The sequence below is a fragment of the Coregonus clupeaformis genome, chromosome 12 (assembly GCF_020615455.1).
Source record: "Coregonus clupeaformis isolate EN_2021a chromosome 12, ASM2061545v1, whole genome shotgun sequence".
NCBI lineage: Eukaryota > Metazoa > Chordata > Actinopteri > Salmoniformes > Salmonidae > Coregonus > Coregonus clupeaformis.
This window is the reverse complement of record NC_059203.1, coordinates 38465756-38489445: the sequence shown is the minus strand read 5'-3', so window position 1 is coordinate 38489445 and position 23690 is coordinate 38465756. Positions and strand designations below refer to the sequence as shown.

General features: G+C 45.7%; 1 protein-coding gene across 1 annotated transcript; it reads left to right on the top strand.

Annotated features, from left to right (window-relative positions):
• Nucleotides 1-1025: 1025 nt before the first annotated feature.
• On the top strand, nucleotides 1026-19550 carry LOC121578527 (uncharacterized protein C3orf20-like). Its single transcript, XM_041892893.2, has 14 exons — nucleotides 1026-1510; nucleotides 1699-1782; nucleotides 5227-5323; nucleotides 5501-5713; nucleotides 5863-6018; nucleotides 6817-6940; nucleotides 7043-7150; nucleotides 9993-10137; nucleotides 10272-10473; nucleotides 10556-10889; nucleotides 11646-11762; nucleotides 16471-16613; nucleotides 18960-19109; nucleotides 19237-19550. The coding sequence occupies exons 1-14, from the start codon at nucleotides 1117-1119 to the stop codon at nucleotides 19349-19351; spliced, it is 2382 nt and encodes a 793-aa protein (XP_041748827.2). The 5' UTR covers nucleotides 1026-1116; the 3' UTR covers nucleotides 19352-19550.
• Nucleotides 19551-23690: the final 4140 nt, after the last annotated feature.

Sequence of the window (23690 nt, the reverse complement as noted above, 5' to 3'; positions counted from 1 at the left end):
TTTATATCTTCCTGGAGCCTAGGGGAAGACCATGGTGCTCCGCATTGGCCACAGGCTCTTAAGACAGTGAAGTTCAAAAGCTTCCTGTGTGATATTACATGCCAGGAACACATGGTGAGAGTGAAGCCACATGTCTTCATCATGGGGTGGGACTGTTGTGGCTTGGTGGGGGGGTTTATAAGGTGATATCAGTTATACCTGACACCATTCAGCATTTTGCCTCATTCTACATTTCCTGCTACTGGACTTTTCTAAGAACTAATTTTGTCTTTCAGGTCTATATCTTTATGGAGGTCACAACTGGGTGTGTGCACTGCTGCACCTCTGCAGATGGACTCAGCCACAAGCCTGGGAGACACAAGGCCATCCCACTGGCCTTCATCAGTGTTGCCATTTTCTATGGCTTATGGGCATTTTATGCCTTTGGATGATAGATGAAAATAAACAAGTACTATTTGCTGCTAAATGCCAAAAGTACTGTATTTGCATGAGAGACCTTGTTCAAGTGGGATTACTGTCGACCATTTCACATTTGTCACAAAGGGTAATCCAGTCATCACACAAAATAATGTCACTCAAGAGATAAATTATTAGTTCGTTTTTTACAGTCGGCTCAAATGCAACATCTCCCCTCAACTACTCTTAAAATTATCATATATAAGCAACAAATGTCCAGATTAACTATAATGTATTCATTTTATACAGTAGCGCCTCTCCAGATGCTCAAAGCTAACAATGCATTCAGATATACAAACTACTTTACACCTAGAAAAGGCGTCACCATCTTCAGTAGATTGGATTAGAGTTGAGTCATTTTTCAATGTAATAGCAGCAATTTATGATTGTGTATTCGGAGAGTTCTGAACAGAATTGCAACGGAACTCTCAAAGTGTGGTCACAAAGAGTCATTGTTGATCCATGTTCTAGAATGCACCAGGAACCACCTCAGCATTCTATGGGCCAGCCTGAACAGAGAAATCACATGTTCCATTTCCAAAGTTGTTTTCTGATTGTGAGAGTTTGCCGTGTTTAAAGCTAATCCTGAGAAGACACTTGACCAATATTGGCGTGGTGGCCTTAGCACTGACCCGGGGACCTGAACTCCAGGAGACAGACATGGACCTGAAGACATTCCAGCGCTACACGGTTGAGGCTCCGGACCTCTTGGAGCAGATAGCTCAGCTCCTCCAGGAATGTCGGGAGAAGGAGCTCCTGCTTCCCAAGGGAATCCGGAACCTGTGTGCCCTGTCCTGGGAGGAACTCTCAGACATCCCTGTTGACGCCAAACCCTTTCACCAGACCAGGGTGTCCGGTAGACCCCCGCGGCCCTACCCCACCCAGGTCGCCTTACCCCCGGACACCCGGCACAGGATGTCCATTGTCACAAGTCAGATCCTGCTGCCCACTGAGTCCTCCCTGTTTGTCCGCCAGCCAACCGCTCGCTTCAGCACCTTGAAGTTCAAGAAGAAGTTCCCTGTCGACCGGGACAACAACAGTGAGAAACAGATATGTCAGTCACACAAAGCAAAACACTCCCAGTTACAGTATATCTCTGTGCTCAAACAATGCAAATATCATGTGACTTCATCGATGGAAATGGCAAAGGGGCTGTAAACTATTGGGTTGCGATTGAAATAATGTTTATTTAGTTGAAACTGAAGTATCCTGAATGGTACATTGATCTCTGTCTGTCTGCAGCGACCTGTATTCCTGTGACATCCACTCTGAGGCTCTACCTGGAGGAGTGTCTGTCCCATCTCTCCTTCTCTCTCATGTACAAAGGTAACACACTAATGACAGCAGGACAGGACCCAAGGCCATGCCTCTCCTTTAAAATACTGTCACCAAACCACCTGTCACGCCCTGACTCATGGGACTCTGTATGTTGAGTCAGGGTGTGGATATTCTATGTTGTGTTTTCTATGTTTATATTCTAGGTGTTGTAGTTCTATGTTTGGCCGGGTGTGATTCCCAATCAGAGACAGCTGCCGCTCGTTGTCTCTGATTGGGGATCATACTTAGGTAGCCTGTTGGCACTCATTAGTTGTGGGATCTTGTTCTGTGTTGGAGGCTTGTATTGTGTTCAGCCTTAGGACTTCACGTTTCGTTTGGTTTGTTGTTTTGTTCGTGTGTTTATCGGTGAAATAAACATGTATGCCTTTCACGCTGCGCCTTGGTCTGACCCGTCCTTAAACGAACGTGACAGAATATCCCACCAAAAATGGACCAAGTAGCGTGCCCAGGAGCAGACAGCCTGAACATGGGAGGAGATCCTGGACGGAAAGGGATCCTGGACATGGGAGGAGATTCAGGCTGGGATGGATCGCCGTCCTTGGGAGGAGACAGTGGAGGCCCGGTTTAGAGAGGAGCAACGGCAACGCAGAAGGCGCCGGCCGAGGAAGAAGCCCGAGAGACAGCCCCAAGAAAATGTTTGGGGAGGGGGGCTAAAAGGGTGGTCGGGGATCGATGGAGAAGAGCCCCGACCACTGCACTCATGGGGGCTCAGGGAGGAGTCCTCACGGGAGGAGGACTGGGCGCGGAGAGTGAAAGACTGGTACAGTCGGAGATCTCTAACGTCAGTTCCCAGTCCGGTACACCTCGTGCCTGCGTCCCGCACCAAGCCAGTGGTGCGTGTTCCCAGTCCGGCCCGGCCCGTTCCTGCTCCCCTCACCAAGCCAGTGGTGCGTGTTCCCAGTCCGGCCCGGCCCGTTCCTGCTCCCCGCACCAAGCCAGTGGTGTGTGTTCCCAGTCCGGCCCGGCCCGTTCCTGTTCCTCGCACCAGGCCAGTGGTGCGTGTTCCCAGTCCGGCCCGGCCCGTTCCTACACCTCGCATCAGACTAGTGGTGTGTGTCCCCATTCCGGCCCGGCCCGTTCCTGCTCCCTGCACCAAGCCAGTGGTGCGTGTTCCCAGTCCGGCCCGGCCCGTTCCTGTTCCTCGCACCAGGCCAGTGGTGCGTGTTCCCAGTCTGGCCCGGCCCGTTCCTGCACCTCGCACCAGACTAGTGGTGCGTGTTCCCATTCCGGCCCGGCCCGTTCCTGTTCCTCGCACCAGGCCAGTGGTGCGTGTTGCCAGTTCGGCCCGGCCCGTTCCTGCACCTCGCACCAGACCAGTGGTGCGTGTTCCCAGTCCGGTACGGCCTGTGCCTGCTCCTCGCACCAAGCTAGTGGTGCGTGTCGCCAGTCCAGCCCGTTCCTGTTCCTCGCACTAAGCCAGTGGTGTGTGTCCCCAGTCCGGTCCGGCCCGTTCCTGTTCCTCGCACCAAGCCAGTGGTGCGTGTCGCCAGCCCGGTACGACCCGTACCTGCTCCCCGCACCAAGCCAGTGGTGCGTATTCCCAGTCCGGCCCGGCCCGTTCCTGCACCTCGCACCAGACTAGTGGTGCGTGTTCCCATTCCGGCCCGGCCCGTTCCTGTTCCTCGTACCAGGCCAGTGGTGCGTGTCGCCAGTCCGGCCCGGCCCGTTCCTGCTCCTCGCACCAGACCAGTGGTGCGTGTTCCCAGTCCGGTACGGCCCGTGCCTGCTCCTCGCACCAGACCAGTGGTGCGTGTTCCCAGTCCGGTACGGCCTGTGCCTGCTCCTCGCACCAAGCTAGTGGTGCGTGTCGCCAGTCCGGCCCGTTCCTGTTCCTCGCACTAAGCCAGTGGTGTGTGTCCCCAGTCCGGTACGGCCCGTTCCTGTTCCTCGCACCAAGCCAGTGGTGCGTGTCGCCAGCCCGGTACGACCTGTACCTGCTCCCCGCTCCAAGCCAGTGGTGTGTGTCCCCAGTCCGGCCCGGCCCGTTCCTGCTCCTCGCACCAGACCAGTGGTGCGTGTTCCCAGTCCGGCCCGGCCCGTTCCTGTTCCTCGCACCAAGTCAGTGGTGCGTGTTCCCAGTCCGGTACGGCCCATGCCTGCTCCCCGCACCAAGCCAGTGGTGCGTGTCGCCAGTCCGCTCCACCGGTGCCTGATCCAGCTCCGGTCGGTTGTTCCACTCCAGAGCCAGAGCAGTCCGCTCTACCGGTACCCAGTCCAGCTCCGGGCAGCGGCTCCATTCCGGAGCCAGAGTAGTCCGTTCCACCGGGGTAGTCCAGCTCCGGTCAGCAGCTCCACTCCGGAACCAGAGCAGTCCGCTCCACCGGGGTCCAGTCCAGCTCCGGTCAGCAGCTCCACTCCGGAGCCAGAGCAGTCTGCTCCACCGGTGCACAGTCCAGCTCCGGTCAGGGGCTCCAGTCCGGAGCCAGAGCAGTCCGCTCCACCGGTGCCTAGTCCAGCTCCGGTCAGCGGCTCCCGTCCAGACCCAGACGTCCGCCCCTCTCCAGGTTCGGGGTCTCCCACACCAGGGTCCAGACAGGGCTTGGTACATCGTGGGAGGAAGGAGAGGGGAAGCAGCGCGCCGAGGTCCAGACCAGACCAGGGGCGTAACGAGGAGGCTGAGAGAATGTGGTCGTCACGCCCGGAGCCGGATCCGCCTCCGAGGCGGAATGCCCACCCGGACCCGTCCCTGTCATGTCAGGTTGGTGCGGTCGGAGTCCGCACCTTTGGGGGGGGGTACTGTCACGCCCTGACTCAGGGGACTCTTGTATGTTGAGTCAGGGTGTGGATATTCTATGTTGTGTTTTCTATGTTTATATTCTAGGTGTTGTATATCTATGTTTGGCCGGGTGTGATTCCCAATCAGAGACAGCTGCCGCTCGTTGTCTCTGATTGGGGATCATACTTAGGCAGCCTGTTGGCACTCATTAGTTGTGGGATCTTGTTCCGTGTTGGAGGCTTGTATTGTGTTCAGCCTTAGGACTTCACGTTTGGTTTGGTTTGTTGTTTTGTTCGTGTGTTTATCTGTGAAATAAACATGTATGCCTTTCACGCTGCGCCTTGGTCTGACCTGTCCTTAAACGAACGTGACACCACCCCGCACCATCACCATACAGACTTCAAAACAAATTCTACACAATGTTCTTAGCTTAGCAGAGCCTGATGAAGACAATTTACACTTGTGAATGCTACACTATTTTTGTGAAATGTGATTATTTGTCTAAAAACATTCATTTTCCTCAATATGGGTAGTCAGACTCGGCTGAAGATATACCATACAAGCTTTCAGAAATGTAAAAACAATTTCTACACAATATTCAAAATATGCATTTTCCACCCAGACTAGGCTGTACATGCAGTGTAGGAATGTAACCTCTCTTCAGACAGTTTTTTTACTTCTTGCAAGTGTATCTCTCTCTCTCTCTCTCTCTCTAGAGGTGAACAGTGTCCCCTGTACTCCGCGTCTTCACAGCAGGACTCTGGAGGTGTGTTACTGGGCTGTCAACAAGCTCAGACCCATCCTAGATCAGATGTAAGTGGTATAAACCTAAGGTGCAGACCTCCTCACTCCAGCTCCTGCACTACAGATCAACCTGTAAAACCAAGATACTCCTTCTCCTTCCCCTGGCTACCCTTCTATGTCTTAACATATACTGACTTACATAGACACTTGTGTAGCCGTTGTGTTGATTTGAATATGCTCCTATAGAAAAGAGGAGCATGCCCGGCTGGATTCGAGAGGCCACACACGCCCCATGGTGGCTCAACACTACCAGGACTATAAGGTCCTCCAGCTGCCACAGCCGGTCCCAGCCCATGCAGAGGACTGCCTCTTTCCCTTCATCCCCAACACCAAGTACTTGGGCTACAGCGTCTCCCCAAAACTGCACTATGGCCTGCCTGATGGAACCAGCTATCTCTAGTATCCTTGCCTCGCCACATCTGCGTTCTACCACTGCTGATGTCCATGTTTTTCCACCCTCCCTATATCCCTTCCCAATGCTCTCTGCTCTTTTCACCCCCTTAATCTATTTTAAGCATGGAGCAGTGTTGTCCCTGACTGTGTCTCAGCTACCCGTCTGGTTCAGTAGCAGTGTGCCAGCTGCCCAGTGCCATGCCCAGAGGGGGCGTTTACACAAACATCTTCTCTGACAGTCCCTATGACATCCTGATGGCCTCCTTCAAGCCCAGTGGCCATGGTGTTGTGTACCACACAGGCAAGCACAGGTATGGTCAGATCCCCAGCTGTTTGAAACCAGATTACACTAACACAGGGGTTATCAAAGTGTGGTCGGTGCCCCCCTGGGGGTCTGCGGAGGTGCTGCATAATAAAAAAAGATATATATATACTGTATATATTACTAACAACAACAGACTAAACACATTTTGGCCAAGGGATTCGTGGAATAAGTTAAGATGGTGTAATGCGATACAATGTAATATTATTAATCTACAATTTCTGTTCTTAAGCCTGGGCAACATGGGCCTGGGTCACAGGGATATTGGTATCCACAGTACTCCACCAATTATAAATTTTTTGAACTCAATACTTCTTGATTATTTTTTACATAAATGCACTGTAATTTAAACTTTAAAACTGCAAAGTTGTCTCTCTGCCTCATGGAAAAATGTATAACATTGCAGGATATTAGCTTTAAAGCTGCAACAACAAAAATTATCTTTGCCATATGACAAAATGTGTAGAATTGCAGGAAATTAGCTTGAAAACTGCAACGTTTTCTCTCCAATGCCAAGAGACGGGCGTTTAAAATGTTCCTTCCCAGGGCCAGAGACTTGGTTTGTCTGGCCATGCACTGCCGAAGTCATAGTAAAACTCCTTGTCTGCTATTTTTATCTCACTCGAGTTGTGTTATGAGGGGTCCCAAAAAGGTTGAGAACCCCTGAACTACAGATGTGCAGTAATGATAGCAATGCAATCACAAACTTTAGCAGTCATTTCAAGAGTAAACCTATGAGTGTCCCTTAAAGAGTCCGTAAACTAAGGACTGTGTGTTGTGTGATCAGGTCCAGTTGGGTTGCCTTGTTGGTAGGATCCTTGGGAGGTCAGCAGTACACAAGAGAGGGCTGTCTGACTAAGGAGTGGACCTTCAACCCCAGGTCTCAGAATGAAGTTCTGCACAAATACAAGGTGTGTGTGTACGTACGTACGTACGTACGTGTGTGTGTGTGTGTGTTTGTGTGTGTGTGTGGCCCAAACACATTTACTATAGATTTTGTGTGTATTCATCAGGTGAACGAGAACATAACACTGACCTTCAGTAACCACTTGAACATGACCCTGATATTCAGCGTCCTGGCGGAGAATGACATCACCTTGAGTCTGAGGGAGGTGGAGCCGGTAAGAACCCAGAATCTAAGAGGCATCTGTATAGAACCCCTAAACACAGTTCTACAAACATATTTTGAAATGTGGTTAATTTTCTATATATAATTTAGCAAAACCCACTGGCTCCAGGTCATCTATAAATCTATAAATCACTTCTAGGCAAATCCCCGCCTTGTCTTAGATCATTGGTCACCATAGCAACACCCACCCGTAGTATGCGTTCCAGCAGGTATATGTCACTGGTCATCCCCAAAGCCAACACCTCCTTTGGCCGCCATTCCTTCCAGTTCTCTGCTGCAAATGACTGGAACGAACTGCAAAAATCTCTGAAGCTGGAGACACTTATCTCCCTCACTATCTTTAAGCATCAGTTGTCAGAGCAGCTTACCGATCACTGCACCTGTACACAGCCCATCTGAAATTAGCCCACCCAACTACCTCATCCCCATATTGTTATTTACGTTGTTATTTATTTTGCTAATTTGCACCCCACTATCTCTATTTGCACATCATCTTCTGCACATCTATCACTCCAGTGTTAATACTAAATTGTAATTATTTTGCACTATGGCCTATTTATTGCCTTACCTCCATAACTTACTACATTTGCACACACTGTATATAGATTTTCTATTGTGTTATTGACTGTATGTTTTGTTTATTCCATATGTAACTCTGTGTTGTTGTTGTTTTTATCGCACTGCTTTGCTTTATCTTGGCCAGGTCGCAGTTGTAAATGAGAACTTGTTCTCAACTGGCTGACCTGGTTAAATAAAGGTTAAATAAAAATAAAATAAAAACAGGATGGACATTTATGAGTGAGACATACAGACTAACAACATGAAACATAGGAAAATGTATAAAACTGAGTGTTTATATTTATTTAGCTTTGCACCATTGTTTTCCCACCAAAGAAATGACACTTCCTGAATGTCATTGTAGGAAGGGGTTGTTTTCTTAAAGGAGAATTACAACAAACTAACAGGGTGGATAGTGATATCAGGGACACAGGAAATCTTAAATAAAAGAATGGTAAATACATTAAAAAAACGTTATTGATGAGAGAGAATTCAAAGATGCACTATGCAGAAATCACTCCGCCATTTCGGGTTGCTAAAATTCTAAAAGTTAGCCTAATTTCAGTTTGTGACAAAACAAGCAAGTATAGTGTAGAGAATCATTGTACCATCTAAACCGCTGTGAAATATATTTTCCATAACCAAAAATATTGTATTTTCAACTGTTTGAAGCTGGTGTACAAAACTGAAAGTAAAATATGCAAAAACGAAACGTAAGAATGGGAAGCATAGAAATAGCGCACATAGAACAGATCTACCGCTTCTTAGACTTGCTTTTAATGAGAAGGACAGATCTATAACACACATTTCTATGTGAATTTGGTCGGTCGCCCAAATATGTACATACAGTGCCTTCGGAAAGTATTCAGACCCCTTGACTTTTTCCACATTTTGTTATGATAAGGCTGTAACTTAACAAAATGTGGAAAAAGTCAAGGGGTCTGATTGCTTTCCGAAGGCACTGTATTGCAGCTTTAACTAGGACTATAAAATAATGAATCATTTTATTATTTTATGGCTTATATTGATGAACACCTGGGGACATGGCAAAAATGCCAACATCCACTGGAAAAAAGTTTTCAAAATACATAACACTCCCTTTCAAGATCCATATTTTGGTGTTTTTAAGGTAAGGTAGATTTTGGCATTGGCGGTAAGAATGTCTAATTCACCATCTACGTTGGCGGGTGGTCACACTCAGGGCTCTATAGTGCGAGCATTTCATAAAAATAGTCAAAAGTCAAGTATGGGCACATGTGTGAGTTGTGATTTATAGCAAAATAAATGCTGCAGTAGCTGTTTTCAAAGTATAATCTTTTTTGGGGGGCTGGGGGGCCCCTAGCGGCCTGGGGCCCTAAGCGACAGCTTATGCCGGCCCTGAAACTCAGGCATGATTTCAAGCATTATTCTCCCATTTGCATTTGTCTTTTTCCCCTGGCGCTGCACATTGAACCATGTCTGTCACTGTAGCACTGAAGAGGACTGTGTGATGTTGTTTATTTGTCTCACGTCAGACATCACAGATTTACTGCATAACATTTACAGGACTAAATACATTAACACATAAATTGGTTTATTCATTGATGCATAATTTTCCTTTAAAAGGTGTAATTGTCACGCCCTGGCTCTGGGGACACTGTTATGTTGAGCCAGGGTGTGTAGATTTCTGTGTTATAGTTCTAGGTGTTTCATTTCTATGTTGGCCAGTGTGGTTCTCAATCAGAGGCAACGAGTGTCAGCTGTGGCTGGTTGTCTCTGATTGGGAACCACATTTATACAGGCTGTTTTCCCACAGTAGTTGTGGGATCTTGTTTCGAGTTGGTTTGTGTTAGACCGTGAACTGTTACGTTATCGTTTTGTTTATTTTGTCGTTTATCGCTAAATAAAGAGTATGTTTGCCTGCAACGCTGCGCCTTGGTCCTCCTCTCTTACCGACGATCGTGACAGTAATGTGTAAATGTGTAAGAGATATTTATTTATTTGGTATTTGTTTGATGTGTTTTACTTAGTGTCAGTATGGAAGACAAGACAGCCTTCACTGTAGGAGGTTTATGATCAGTATGGAAACAGCACTGTTTTCTGTCTTTGCTGTTGTCTATTGTATCTGTTTTACTTCTCTCCTTCCCTCTATCCCCTCCTCTCACATCCCTCTCACTCTCACTTCCCCTCTTATCCCCCCTTCCCTCCCTCTCCTCCTTTCCTTCCCTCTATCCCCTCCTCTTTCATCCTTCTTACTCCCCCTCTTCTCCTTTCCTCCCACTCCTCCCCATGTATAGCCTGTGAGTAGTGGAAGGGAGGGGCCAGGGCAAGCAGGGGTGGAGTCAGTGGAGGTCGAGGCCTACAGGGCGGAGTTACAGGGGATCAGGAAGAGAGTGAGAGATACAGCGCTGCGCTGGCTCCAACTCTACCTGGTGGCCACAGGTATCCCATCACCCTATGGGCTATTCTCCATGATAGATGGCCCTTGAACAACCCTGTTTGTTGTGTGATGTTTATTGCTTGTTAACTAAACTACTAGTCTTCTAGCTATACTCCCTCTATTCTTCACCCCCCAGGTCTCAGTGATGAACCACTGCTCCCAGACTACAAATCCAGACCACCTAAACGCAAAGAGGCTTGGACCGCAACTCCCACCGTTGAGGAGATACCACCTACCTTTGTGCGTCCAGCCCGTCTGAGGAGGAAGGTCCCGAGGCCGGCCACCTGCAGCCTGCACATGTCCACACCAGCCAACCTGTTCAGACCTGCCTTGCACAGGTGACACACACACACACACATACAGATACACACACACACGTACAGATACACACACTAATCTTACAGTCTCTCTCTCCCACAGGGCAAAGTCTGCAGGCCTGCCATGCTTCTCCTCCCTCTCAGCCCTCTCCCCCAGTGAAACTCCTCCCTGCCCTGTGGTTCTCAGACTCCTCCTCCTCCACAGCTCTCAGACTCCTCCTACTCCACAGGGCTGCCACTGCTCAACCCGCCTTCCCCTCCTGTCTGACCTAGAGCTGGAGCTGTTTCTCCGGGCCCCCTGGGCCCCCCGGGGCCACATCCTGGTGGTCTACGTCACTTCCTCCCTCTGCCCCCCGCCCAGGGGCCGCAACGTGGAGGTCATCCTGCGGAGGGTCCACCACAGGCAGGTCCATGCCTCCACCAACCCCTGTGCCAAGGTGAGGAGCTGGGGGTGTGGAGGAGGTGTTACTTCTGTCCAAACGATACTCATACTATCCATATATGGTGCACTGCTTTTGGTCTCTGATCCCAAATGACCGCAGTACGTCAGAAAGTGGTGCACAATATGGGGAATAGGGTGTCTTTAGGGACATACTGTATGTAGCCTGTGTCTGATCATGGCTCAGACCAGAGTTGCCAGGTGTAGCTAGAATTACTAGATCAATGACCACTCAAAACCCGCCAACAAGGCCTGAAAACGACCCACATTTATTGGGGGGCAGCAAGAGAGGAGTTGCCAGATTTATCCAATAGGTGTTTCCATTCATTGTTTTCACATCACTTTTCATGACTTGTGCACATGCTGCTCTCCTCTCACTCACGTGACTCAGCTGCCTGCTGCAGCGCTCTCTCAACACACACACCCTTCCGGCCCTCCCCCTCCCTCCTCACCACTCACTCGGCAACAGCCTGCCTCACTGCCTGATAGTCAGCAGCAGCAGGTCACAGTGAAAATAATAGATTTTTAAAAACCAGAGAGAAATGCCATGGCGGCCGCAGTGAAATTTAGAAGTAGCCCAACAACCCGAAACCAACGACCATTTCATTTTCACCCACAACATCGTTTTCAAAGTAGCCCAATTGCTACAAAACCGCAGACATGGCAACCCTGGCTCAGACATACAGTGGGAGTATGCTGGATGATTTAGCTGTTTGTTGATTGTTAATAATTATGATATGTATGTCTGTGACAGAGTTCTCAGGACCCGTTCAGGCTGGTCAAATACGACACAGACACGGCCACTCGTCTGACCCAGTCATCACTTCCTGTCCTGGTCCAGAGGCACGGCGTTGGACCCGGAACACTTTTGGTACAATACAGGGGGGCACAAGGAGGAACGGGTTTGGAAGTAGTTGATTATGGTTGGGACAGCCCAGCTAGCACAGAACGTTCTGAGAGCCAAATGTTTCTTAGAGCTTGGCGAGAGTATGGTTGTCCTATGGTTATTTTGCATAAAACCTTCTCACAACTTTCTGGGAATGGTGCAGGATAGTTGCTTGGCTTTGGAACATTCTCAGCACATTTAAGGAACTTGACAAAGTAATGTTATTTTCTTGGTATTTCATTACTTTAACAAAACGTTTCCTAAAAATTGAAACATGGTTACATTTAATAAAATGTTTGGTAATGTTCTACATTTATTTTTTGACAAAATGTTTAAAAAAGGTATAATCTTCGTAAATGATATTATCGGTAGGACTGGTGGAGTTATGTCACACATGCAGCTAACAAAAACATATGGAAATGTCTGCTCTACCCAAAATTACAACCAAATAATTGCAGCCTTACCCCAAAAATGGAAGAGGAAAGTGGAAGGGGGAGAAAGTAAGGAACTTGTCTGTCGGCCTTGCATTAAAGAACATAATTGGTTAAGGAAAACTGTGATAAATAAAAAAGTATATCAGTTTAATTTAAGGACCAAAGGATTGACAGCCGTCCCATATAGATTGCAAAATAGTTGGGAAGAGATTTTTGACGTACCGATCCCATGGCATAGTGTTTATGAACTGACACGCAAAACGTTAATTAATTTAAATTATTATATAAAATTCTTGCTACTAATAGAATGTTATTTATATGGGGGATACAATCTTCCCAGCTCTGCATATTTTGCTGTGAAGAGACAGAATCATTGGATCATTTGTTTTGGTTCTGTCCATTTGTAGCTTGTTTTTGGACACAGGTCCAGGAATGGCTAAAGGATTGCAATATTTACCTGGAGCTAACCTGACTATGACTTTTCAGATCACCCAGTAATGCTATCTGCATATCATTACTGGGTGATCTGAAAAGTCATAGTCAATCGATCAATAATATAATAATACTTTTAGCAAAAATGTTTATTTTTAATTCACAATCTGTAGAAACAATGAGAATAGAAAGGTTCAGAACTTTTGTAAAACATCACAGTACAGTTGAAATATACAGTATATGGCAAATAGAAATCCTATATGGATGGTGTTAAGAGATAGATGGGAGGTGTTGAATGGAGTTGAAGGATGGGACTAATAACAACTAACAACAAATAATAACAAGATAACTAATAATGTAAGCATACTGTGTCCATAATAAATATATAGGTTGTATGTTGGGAGCTTTTGGGAAAGAGCACAGTTAGAAAGATATGGCATATAGAAGCAAACCGGATGGACATCATGAAAATGATCGGAGAGGTTGAGAATAGAAGAAGTTCAGGAGAAAAAACAAACAAAATATAATTATTGTAAAATTGACTGTGTCCATAAAATGTATATAGTAAGTATAAGCTGGAAGTAGAGGCCTAAGGATTGTTGTTCACTAATTTATCCCAAGTAGGGAAAGGATGGCGGGGTTGAAAAGTAATAAAGAGGAGTATATATATAAAAAACATGGGGGATTGGAAGTGATGCAGACAATTACATTGATGGAAGTTACAATCTATCTGCAATATTAAGCTGATCTACCCCCCAAAAAAATTAAATAAAAAATTGAAGTCATTTACTAGACACTCTTATTCAGAGTGACTTACAGGAACAATTAGGGTTAAGTGCCTTTCTCAAGGGCACATCGACAGATTCTTCACCTAGTCGGCTCGGGGATTCAAACCAGTGACCTTTCGGTTACTGGCCCAACGCTCTTAACCGCTAGGTCACCTACCGCACTAGGACTGGTTTGACATTGGGAATGTTCTCAGAACATTCAGAGAACGTTAAGAAAGTTATTCTGTGGGAATTTCAGTACTTCAGCATAACGTTTTCTACAGGTTTCCTCATGGTTCTATTTAAAGTCATGTTCTCAGAACATTAAGAGCTTTCCATAAAAAACACAAGAAAACATTACTAACGTTCTAAGAATGTTATTTAATAACATATTCATTCTGTTCTCAGCGTCAACAAAACTCTCTCTATCCTCTATCTTGTTTTAAAAAACTGAAAGCGCGAACCACCGCATTTAACCATGGCAAGGTGACTGGGAATGTGGTAGAATATAAACAGTGTAGTTATTCCCTCCATAAGCAATCAAACAGGCAAAACGTCAGTACAGAGACAAAGTGGAGTCGCAATTCAACGGCTCAGACACGAGACGTATGTGCCAGGGTCTACAGACAATCGCGGATTACAAAGGGAAAACCAGCCACGTCGCGGATACCGACGTCTTGCTCCCAGACAAGCTAAACACCTTCTTCGCCCACTTTGAGAATAACACAGTGCCACCGACGCGGCCCGCTCCCAAGGACTATATTTCTTAATTCCATTATTTTACTTTTAGATTTGTGTATTGTTGTGAATTGTTAGTTACTACTGCACTGTTGGAGCTAGGAACACAAGCATTTCGCTACACCCGCAATAACCCGCTAAATATGTGTATGTGACCAATAAAATGTGATTTAAGTGTGTTCAGGTGTATTGGCCGCACTCACTAATTGGCCACACCTGATCTTAATGAGTGCTTGTTTCCTTTGAAATGGGGTCTGTTTGAATAGACTAAAATGAACAGCTTTGTAATGAGTTTTTTAAAAAACATGGCATGCTAGCTCCATTCTGGTGGCGCAGTGGACTAATACCATGAATAGAGAACAGAAGATCATAGGTTTGAATCTCACTCGCTGTGCCATAATAAAAAATGTGTGCCGAAGCAAATTCATTTCCATGTGTCTTATCTATGCTTGCAGTTCAAAACCGTTAACCTAAGCTAGCAGTGTTATTAAAAGTCTTATTGAAACATTCAGTGAATATTTTAACGAAGTTATTCATAAACCTCCAAATACCCTTTACATTTCGTTCAAAATATTCACAACAGAATGTTCTCAGAACGTTATTTAATAACCTTCAAATAACCTTTGATTTCCGTTCTCAGAACGTTAATTAAACCTCCCAGGAAAACTTTAAAGGAACCATAGTAAAACGTTCTAAGAACCTCGCTGCAACCTAAAAATTAACGTTCCCAGAACAGGTGACATTTAAACTTCCATTCTCAATGTTTAAAAAAACGTTAATTTAACCTGTCAGGAAAATGATGGCTTTGTTCCCAGAACCAATGGGAAACCAAAAACATATGTTCCCACAACTTCCAAGGAACCAAATGTGCTAGCTGGGAGTGTAGGAGATCACTGTCCTACTGAAGGCTGGAGTGCTATGGTTGTATGTTAATAGATTTAACTTCCTCTTCTTGTCTCCTGTTCTCCATGATCACTGATCTGGCAACATTTGAAAGTTGGAGGCAATATGGTGGAAACCTCCCAGTTCTCTCATGAAGGAAAGGAGACAAGGAAAAGGAGCCCATGTTATAGTATTGAGACACATCCTGTGTGTGTTTTGTGTATCTCCTGTATGGAGGGGCGGTGCGCTTCCTGGTTTGGTGGAGGGCAGACCCCCATTCAAGCTTGACCGGGCCCCCCCTCTTTGTTTCCATTTGCCTCTGGTGAGACTGGCCCAACAAACTGGGAAACAATCACTCAGACAGTCACAGCTCTTCTGTCACCATCGGTGTATGTTTGCTATGTGTGTTACTGTTTGTGTGTATGTGATTGTGTTTGTCTGCACTCCCATTTATGAAGATGCATTTATGTGTTGCTGCCAGGGCACATTTTGGAGGGAGGGAGAGAAGAAGAATGTAATATGTTTCTAAACATTAATGTGGATGCTACCATGACTATGGATAATCCTGAATGAATCGTGAATAATGATGAGTGAGAAAGTTACAGAGGGTCAAATGTCATACCCCCAAGACATGCTAACCTCCTCTTTTAGACCCATGGGCGGGCAGTGCAAATAGTCTGGGTAGCCATGATTAGCTGTTCAGGAGTCTTATGGCTTGGGGGTAGAAGCTGTTGAGAAGCCTTTTGGACCTAGACTTGGCGCTCCGGTACCGCTTGCCATGTGGTAGCAGAGGGGACAGTCTATGACTAGGGTGGCTGGAGTCTTTGACAATTTTGAGGGCCTTCCTCTGACACCGTCTGGTATGGAGGTCCTGGATGGCAGGAAGCTTGGCCCCAGTGATGTACTGGGCCGTACGCACTACCCTCTGTAGTGCCTTGCGGTCGGAGGCCAAGCAGTTGCCATACCAGGCGGTGATACAACCAGTCAGGATGCTCTCGATGGTGTAGCTGTAGAACTTTTTGAGGATCTGAGGACCCATGCAAAATCTTTTCAGTCTCCTGAGGGGGAATAGGCTTTGTCGTGCCCTCTTCACGGCTGTCTTGGTGTGTTTGGACCATGATAGTTTGTTGGTGATGTGGACACCAAGGAACTTGAAGCTCTCAACCTGCTCCACTACAGCCCCGTCATTGCTTTATTTTATATGTAACTAAGGTGTATTTCCATGTTATTATGCAGCTAGATAGAGACACTGTAAAATTACTTTCTCTGTGCTAGATGGCCACGAAATTAGATTTGTTGTATTTTGCCCTAAAGTTGTGGTTTCTAACCAAAACCATATCCAAATTTGCAATTTTCTTCTATTTTTTTTTTTTTTTACCAACCTAACACCCTTTACTGTCTTCTCTCCCTTTGTGTGAAACTGGTAATGTGTGTCCACAGATGTATGCCGGGGGAAAGTTGATTTTCGGAGGCAGTGCTCTGAACGGCTATGGCTTCAGCAAGACCAACCTCCTGAAGCAGATTGCCAAAACCCAGAGTGACTACGCCAAGGGAAACTTCCTGCCTCATGACTACAAACTGGGGTGAGTCTGGCACAGAACCACATAGGACCATTACTGTGCTCACTGACTGCTCAAACAGCCAAGGGTCGTCCCAAAATCAGCCTGTGGGTTAACATGATCAGTGGGGTCATCTAGACCAGGGGTTTTCAAAATGTTCTTGCCTAGGGACCCCCGCCCAGGCAAACCGGCTACCCAGGGACTCCATAGTATGTGAGCAAAGAAAATTAATCACGTCTTATCATCAGGTGAATGATAATGGCAAGTAAAATTAATCAACATTTTAAAATGAATAGATTTGATCGACAGTTTCATTATTTTGACCTCCCCACAGTTCATTGGAATAGGAAGTGTAAACTCCAACATAGCGTATTAGCTAGAAAGGTATCTTGGCGCGAAGAGAATATTTAGCTGTTGTAAAGCTATTTCTCTGCAATTCTACAAATTTTTCCATTGAACTGAGAGACAATTTTGCAGTTTTAAAGCACATTTCCTGCAATTCTATGCATTTTGCCATAGCTAATGCTGTGTTCCTCTGCTCAAACATTATAACAAAATCAATGGGCAAGTGCCCTGAATACCCTGTTTTTGCAATTTTCGATTCTCCCTGACTGTTTAGCTTTTATTTTATTGTTAGTTCTCAAAGATGGTATTATTTAAAGTCCCGAAAATGGTGTACTATGTCACAAATGTGCAAATATATGCACCACGTCATTGCTCTCTCTCTCTCTCGATCTACTGTGTGTGCGTCTTGCTAGCTGTCACTCAAATTCAGACGGGCTGAAGCGCATTGGCTGGAATTCGAATTGCTAGGGGGCTGGCCCACGTGGGGGAAAATGGCGCCACCCAGCTTCCAGAAAACAGTCGCTTTCAAACTAGGGATTTCGTGACTAATTTGTATTTATTATGGATCCCCATTACATATATACAGTACCAGACAAAAGTTTGCACACACCTACTCATTCAAGGGTTTTTCTTTATTTTTACTATTTTCTACATTGTAGAATAATAGTGAAGACATCAAAACTATGAAATAACACATATGGAATCATGTAGTAACCAAAAAAGTGTTAAACAAATCAAAATATATTTTATATTTGAGATTCTTCAAAGTTGCCACCCTTTGCCTTGATGACAGCTTTGCACACTCTTGGCATTCTCTCAACCAGCTTCATGAGGAATGCTTTTCCAACAGTCTTGAAGGAGTTCCCACATATGCTGAGCACTTGTTGGCTGCTTTTCCTTCACTCTGCGGTCCAACTCATCCCAAACCATCTCAACTGGGTTGATGTCGGGTGATTATGGAGGCCAGGTCATCTGATGCAGCACTCCATCACTCTCCTTGGTCAAATAGCCCTTACACAGGCTAGAGTTGTGTTTTGAGTCATTGTCCTGTTGAAAAACAAATGATAGTCCCATTAAGCGCAAACCAGATGGGATGGCGTATCGCTGCAGAATGCTGTGGTAGCCATGCTGGTTAAGTGTGCCTTGAATTCTAATTAAATCACTGACAGTGTCACTAGCAAAGCACCCCCACACCATCACACCTCCTCCTCCATGCTTGACGGTGGGGACCACACAAGCGGAGATCATCCGTTCACCTACTCTGCATCTCACAAAGACATGGCGGTTGGAACCAAACATTTCAAATTTCGACTCATCAGACCAAGGACAGATTTCCACCAGTCTAATGTCCATTGCTCGTGTTTCTTGGCCCAAGCAAGTCTCTTGCATGGCCCAAGCAAGAAAAACCCTTGAATGAGTAGGTGTGTCCAAACTTTTGACTGGTCAAAAGTTGACACACCTACTCAGGTGTGGATCTGTTGGGGCGGTATGCGAATTGGAGTGGGTCCAGGGTTTCTGGGATGATGGTGTTGATGTGAGCCATGACCAGCCTTTCAAAGTATTTAATTGCTACAGATGTGAGTGTGAGAATTATCATGTTTTTGCTCAGTCAGTGTGAAAATTATGTTTTTGCTCAGTCAGTCTGAGAACTATCATATTTTGGCTAAGTCAGTGTGAGAATTATCATGTTTTGGCTCAGTCAGTGTGAGAATTATCATGTTTTGCGATCAAATCAAATCAGTACATTCACACAGGCCAATGGACATGTGTTAACTCGTTCCAGCTCTTAAAGCAAAGGCATTGACAGGGATGTAAAATATAGTGTGTATTGGCATCAGAGAGAGTGTGTAGATGTATGAGTGTGCTTGTATGAGTGTTTATAGGGATTGTGCAGTGTCAGATCAATGCTGTGATGGATGAAATGGAAAGTGAGAGCATCCTCTTGGCCTGGAGAGCAAGCAGGCCTGTGGCCAATGACTTCAAGTGGACTGTAGTGTTAGTTTGTCACCTAGCTCTCCTTGATAGATCCCAAGGCTGGGAGGCCAAGTGTCCCCCTCAAACTGAGCCAGCAGGACCCAGTAAAGTGGACAGGCAAATGAAAGACAGACCCCTCAGATCCCAATCCTCCTGCTCCCACTACAAGGAGAACCGGTTCCCTGATAAGCTTCTATCCAGGTAAACACACGCACACACACACAAATTGTGAGACATGTTTCAGCTGTCCAAAATTATTTTTATGTTAGTGGAAGAAGTTTAAATTAGGCTAGTGTATTGTACACACACACACTCCTTTCCCCCTAAGGTCTCTAGGGGGCACGGCCCTGGACTTTGTGGTGTCCAGCATGTCAGACAGGGTGTGCATCCTGGCCATGCAGAGCAAGAGGCGGAGCATAGCCAGACCTGCCACCACAGCCTAATGCAGTGCCACTGACACCAGAGGGATGATGCTTGTTACTCCTTCCTCCTTTGTCATCTTCTCCTGACTCAGCAGTTATGTTTAGTTTTCATCAGGATGGGGGGGTGTCTCAGTGACAATGACAATGGAATTTAAGGGGGTTTAAGTTATTTATTTGATTCTGAAGGTGTTAGGAAAAGATGAGACAAGTTTATTTTTGTAATAGAAAATGGATTACTTTTCAAAGTGTCAAAGTTCAAATTGTCAATACAAAATAAAGCACATTCTTCTAATTTCTTGTTTTGATATCAATGTAACTACCCACTATGCAGGCTTGCGTGCACGTACATACACATACACACACACACACACAAAGAACACAGTGGTGTTGGTTGGCTCTTCTTTATTGAAGACGCTCGTCACAGTTGATCTGTTTTAACGTCTTTCCCATCCGGACCACAACAGGAGCTAATGGAGCCTTTATGAGTGGGGGGTATATGGAGATTGGATGGGGGACATATCTACCCTGGTAATCCTTCTGTCTTATTTCTTCTAGCATTGAACAGGGACCACGATCAATGCGCTTTTTGTGGAGGTGCAGGGCAGATGGGGGCAGAAGGAATATGTTTCCAGTATGGCTGCCCCTCGTGAATGCCATTTGACAGGCATGAGACACAATACAACTAGCAGTATGAAAGTACCTGGAGCCGAAATGGCTGAGGTGGTAGTCGTAATTAATGCTTTGAGAGCCAAAATGGCTGATTATGGCAGGTATTATGTCTTTCCTGAATGAGTATCTCCAAAGCTCTTAAGAATGGGGGAAGAGGCCAAACTACAGGTCATCTGTAATGTAAAACAATAAATAGACCAAAAGATTATACATGATGTCACCACTGCATACAACCCCCTATTATTGTTATTGAGATAATGTGCTAAGTTTGAAGTTATTACATTTTACATAGATTTACTGCTTTGTAAAGAATTGAAAGATATCCCTCTGTAAATGAAATGAATGCCATATATGTCATATACATTTAAAAGTACTTGATCATTCTCAACTTGTTTCAAGCAACATTATTATTATTATTTCTGCCTGGTCTTACTAATAAATGGGGCAATCCTATTGTATTAATGTGGCTGGTATGGAGCAGTATTGTGGCACATCTCAGGTACTATCAATCCTACAGATTCATAAGAACATTTGACAGGTTATGTCATAACACTACACAGGGCTATGACCAGAGGGATCCTGATGCACTGAGCGACCACTGGGGAGGTAGAGAGAGATAGAGGGATGACTCTACTGCAGTGCAGGTTCTATTGAACAGCCTGGAGCCGTGTCTGATGGTTTATGTCAGCATTGATCCACCAGACGTTTCCTTGTTTTGCCAATGGCTTTTCCAACACCATTTACAAGTCCCCAACCAGGAGCCATGTTAGCATTGATGAGGTGAGTGGAGCAAGAGCACCCAGGGTTAGTGGTGATGTGTGTCCTCAGTGTGACCTTGTCTGGCTCATCACAGGTCACTGTAAACCATGTTATCAGAACAGGGATCACTTCCTGGGTTGACTTAATTGATCTCCCAGATGGAATCCCCACATCCAATCACTATAATGCTAATCACACTGCAGGTTGATGTGGCAATGTTTTGATACAGAGGCATGAGTGGGTCAGAGGGCATGGGTCATAAAGGGAGACCCCTGTGTGTAACCAACGATGAGTCAATTTGAGGTTTCTAGGGATGGAATGATATCCTGTCAAAGTCTCAGTGACATAACACTGGTGTTAGTGAGGTTTCCCATTATATGCATTCCTTTGAAAGTTGACTGGTTGGTTTGTTGAACCACAATGAAATACTCCTGTATAGTAACTCTTCAGTCATTATCTCCACGCCAGAGACAGAGGTCTACCTCTAATTAAATCCCCTATGGGAACTGTAAGCTAAGTGCTACAACAGTGGGAGCTAACCTATCTCCCTGTCTCATATACAATCAATTTCAATCAATCAATTTTATTTTATATAGCCCTTCTTACATCAGCTAATATCTCGAAGTGCTGTACAGAAACCCAGCCTAAAACCCCAAACAGCTAGTAATGCAGGTGTAGAAGCACGGTGGCTAGGAAAAACATCTGGTTGTGGTCATATACGCCTATCTCGTGAGGAGGGCTACCCAGAAACACTTGGAGGAAAGACGTAAAGGCAGAAATGACTGAGAGAGGCCTCAACTTGTGTGACCTGGAAAAACTTGTCCCAAACCGAGTGAGATGGATGACATTCGTTAACGGCCTGTGCTCCACAGGAGCCAAGGGCTTAAGTCAAGTAAGTCATGAGGTGGACAGGCATGGTTTCCTTTTGCAATGCCAACATCCATACATCTGGTTGTGGTCATTTGTATGCTATGTACTATACCTTAGAGAAGACCATCAGAATTATGGGAGGATGTCAGTGTTTCATCTAGTGCTACATTTTCAGATAAGCTGAAGGGTATCCTTGCTGACTTTGGACATGCCCCACATCATGACTGATGTCTCACTGAAAAAGGGAGATCGATAAAGGGGGAGAGAAAGAGTGAATGAAAATGTATGCCGGATATAAACCAGACCTTTTCAGAGCGTGCCCCATGGGAGCAGTCAGGCAGGCAGGAGAGCAGTGAGTCGACACAGCACAGCACGTACACATGCCTACACATGCCCTGCCAATCACAAACATCGATTTGTCACATGCTTATTTAAACAGTCATGGCACAATAAAACACGAACACAGCCTTCGACAGAGGAGAAGAATAAAAAAACATTTCATCACCACACCACAGGAGGTTGGTGGGAGGACGGGCTCGTGGTAATGGCTGGAGCAGAATGAGTGGAATGGTATCAAATACATTAAACACATGGTTTCCATGTGTTTGGTGCCATTCCATTTGCTCCGTTCCAGCCATTATTATGAGCCGTCCTCCCCTCAGCAGCCTCCACTGCACCACACGTAAGAGTTGCTTTACTATAATAGTCACAGCAGTTTCTGTAATGTTCATTCCAGTCGTGTGTAGTACAGCCTGCAGGTCCTCTAATGACTGGTTCAGCAGGCAGTCCAGACCTTAAGGTTCTCTACCTCCATCACCACACAGAGAGACATAAATGAGTTAGCATGTGCAACACAGGCTAATTCTGCCACTACCAGACAGTATGGAGGCTCACAGTAATGACACTCCTGCTGCGTTAGTGTAAAGCAGCCTAAAAGCAGCATATGTAAGACAGGCTGGCTGACACCAGTGGGGCTAATGGCAGACTTGCAGCTTTGACTCCCCAGTACACCTCAGTAGCAGATGGATCAGAGAGAGAAGAGAAAATAGGCCCTGTGGATAATGTGATGACTCCATTTGGCCATGATACAACTCAGTGTGGGGCTGCTGGATTCATGTAGTAAATAACGCCTTCACAGTTTGATAAACATCCTATTAGTGTTGTATTTCTCCTCACTGGTTCTGTTGTTCACTCCATGTGGTGAGGAGGACCAGTATTCCCCAGCCAAGGGAGTAGGGCCTTCAGTTCCTATACTGTGGCGTTGTATGTCATTTAACACTTATAACCCTTTGTTGCCCACAAATGAGATCCTGCCCTCGCGGCTGATACAATAAGGACAATTACAAGAGTAACAAATGGATTTAATTGATCCCATAAGTAGCTGGAAATCTATTGAAAAGAGAGCAGTTAAGGTGTTTAAACTGCTGAGATGTATCAAATTGCAGAAAGAGTGTTTGTATACTTGTGTGTTCAGCTGAAATGGGAATTCGATAGGCCGTTTGTCTCCCGGCGGTGTATCTGTCGTCCTCCGCGGCCCATTCCTCGCGGTGGCGGATAACGAGATTAGCAGAGTGCTGATCGCTGTAGGCACTGCACGCAGGCTCGTAATGGACTCGTAAATTCTGCCGACGTGAAAGAAAAAAAGAAAAAAAAGAGAAGGAAAGGAGGGCTGAAGGGAGGAGGAAGAAAAGGAGAGTCACTGGCGGTGCTCTCTCTCTTTCTCTGTCCGTTCGTGTTTCTGGGGAGGCTTAGACCTTGGCTGTATCTTCTCCTATTAGCTCATGATGTGTCCAAACACAGAGTCCATGACAAGGAGACATGAGCTGTGTTGAGATGATGAGGGATTAGACCTTGCAACAACGACTTTAAAGGGTGATTAAATAAAGTTATAGCTACATATAAGGTTTTGGGCTCTTTCATGTTATAGAATGTTTATGGAACCCTGAACACAGCACCAACACTGCTAGGCTACTATGGAAGGTCTATTATTCTTTTTACACTATAGGGCCGACCCAAACCAAACCTTGCTGGCTTGGATATTTTCTTTTCACACGATTGTCCT

Excerpts from the sequence above, each read along its gene's own strand:
- LOC121578527 (XM_041892893.2), top strand. The coding sequence starts at position 1,117 with ATGGACCTGAAGACATTCCAGCGCTACACGGTTGAGGCTCCGGACCTC. Across the intron at positions 1,511-1,698 it reads CAACAGTGAGAAACAGATAT|CGACCTGTATTCCTGTGACA; the intron begins GTCAGTCACACA and ends GTCTGTCTGCAG. Across the intron at positions 16,614-18,959 it reads CCTCATGACTACAAACTGGG|ATCCCAAGGCTGGGAGGCCA; the intron begins GTGAGTCTGGCA and ends TCTCCTTGATAG.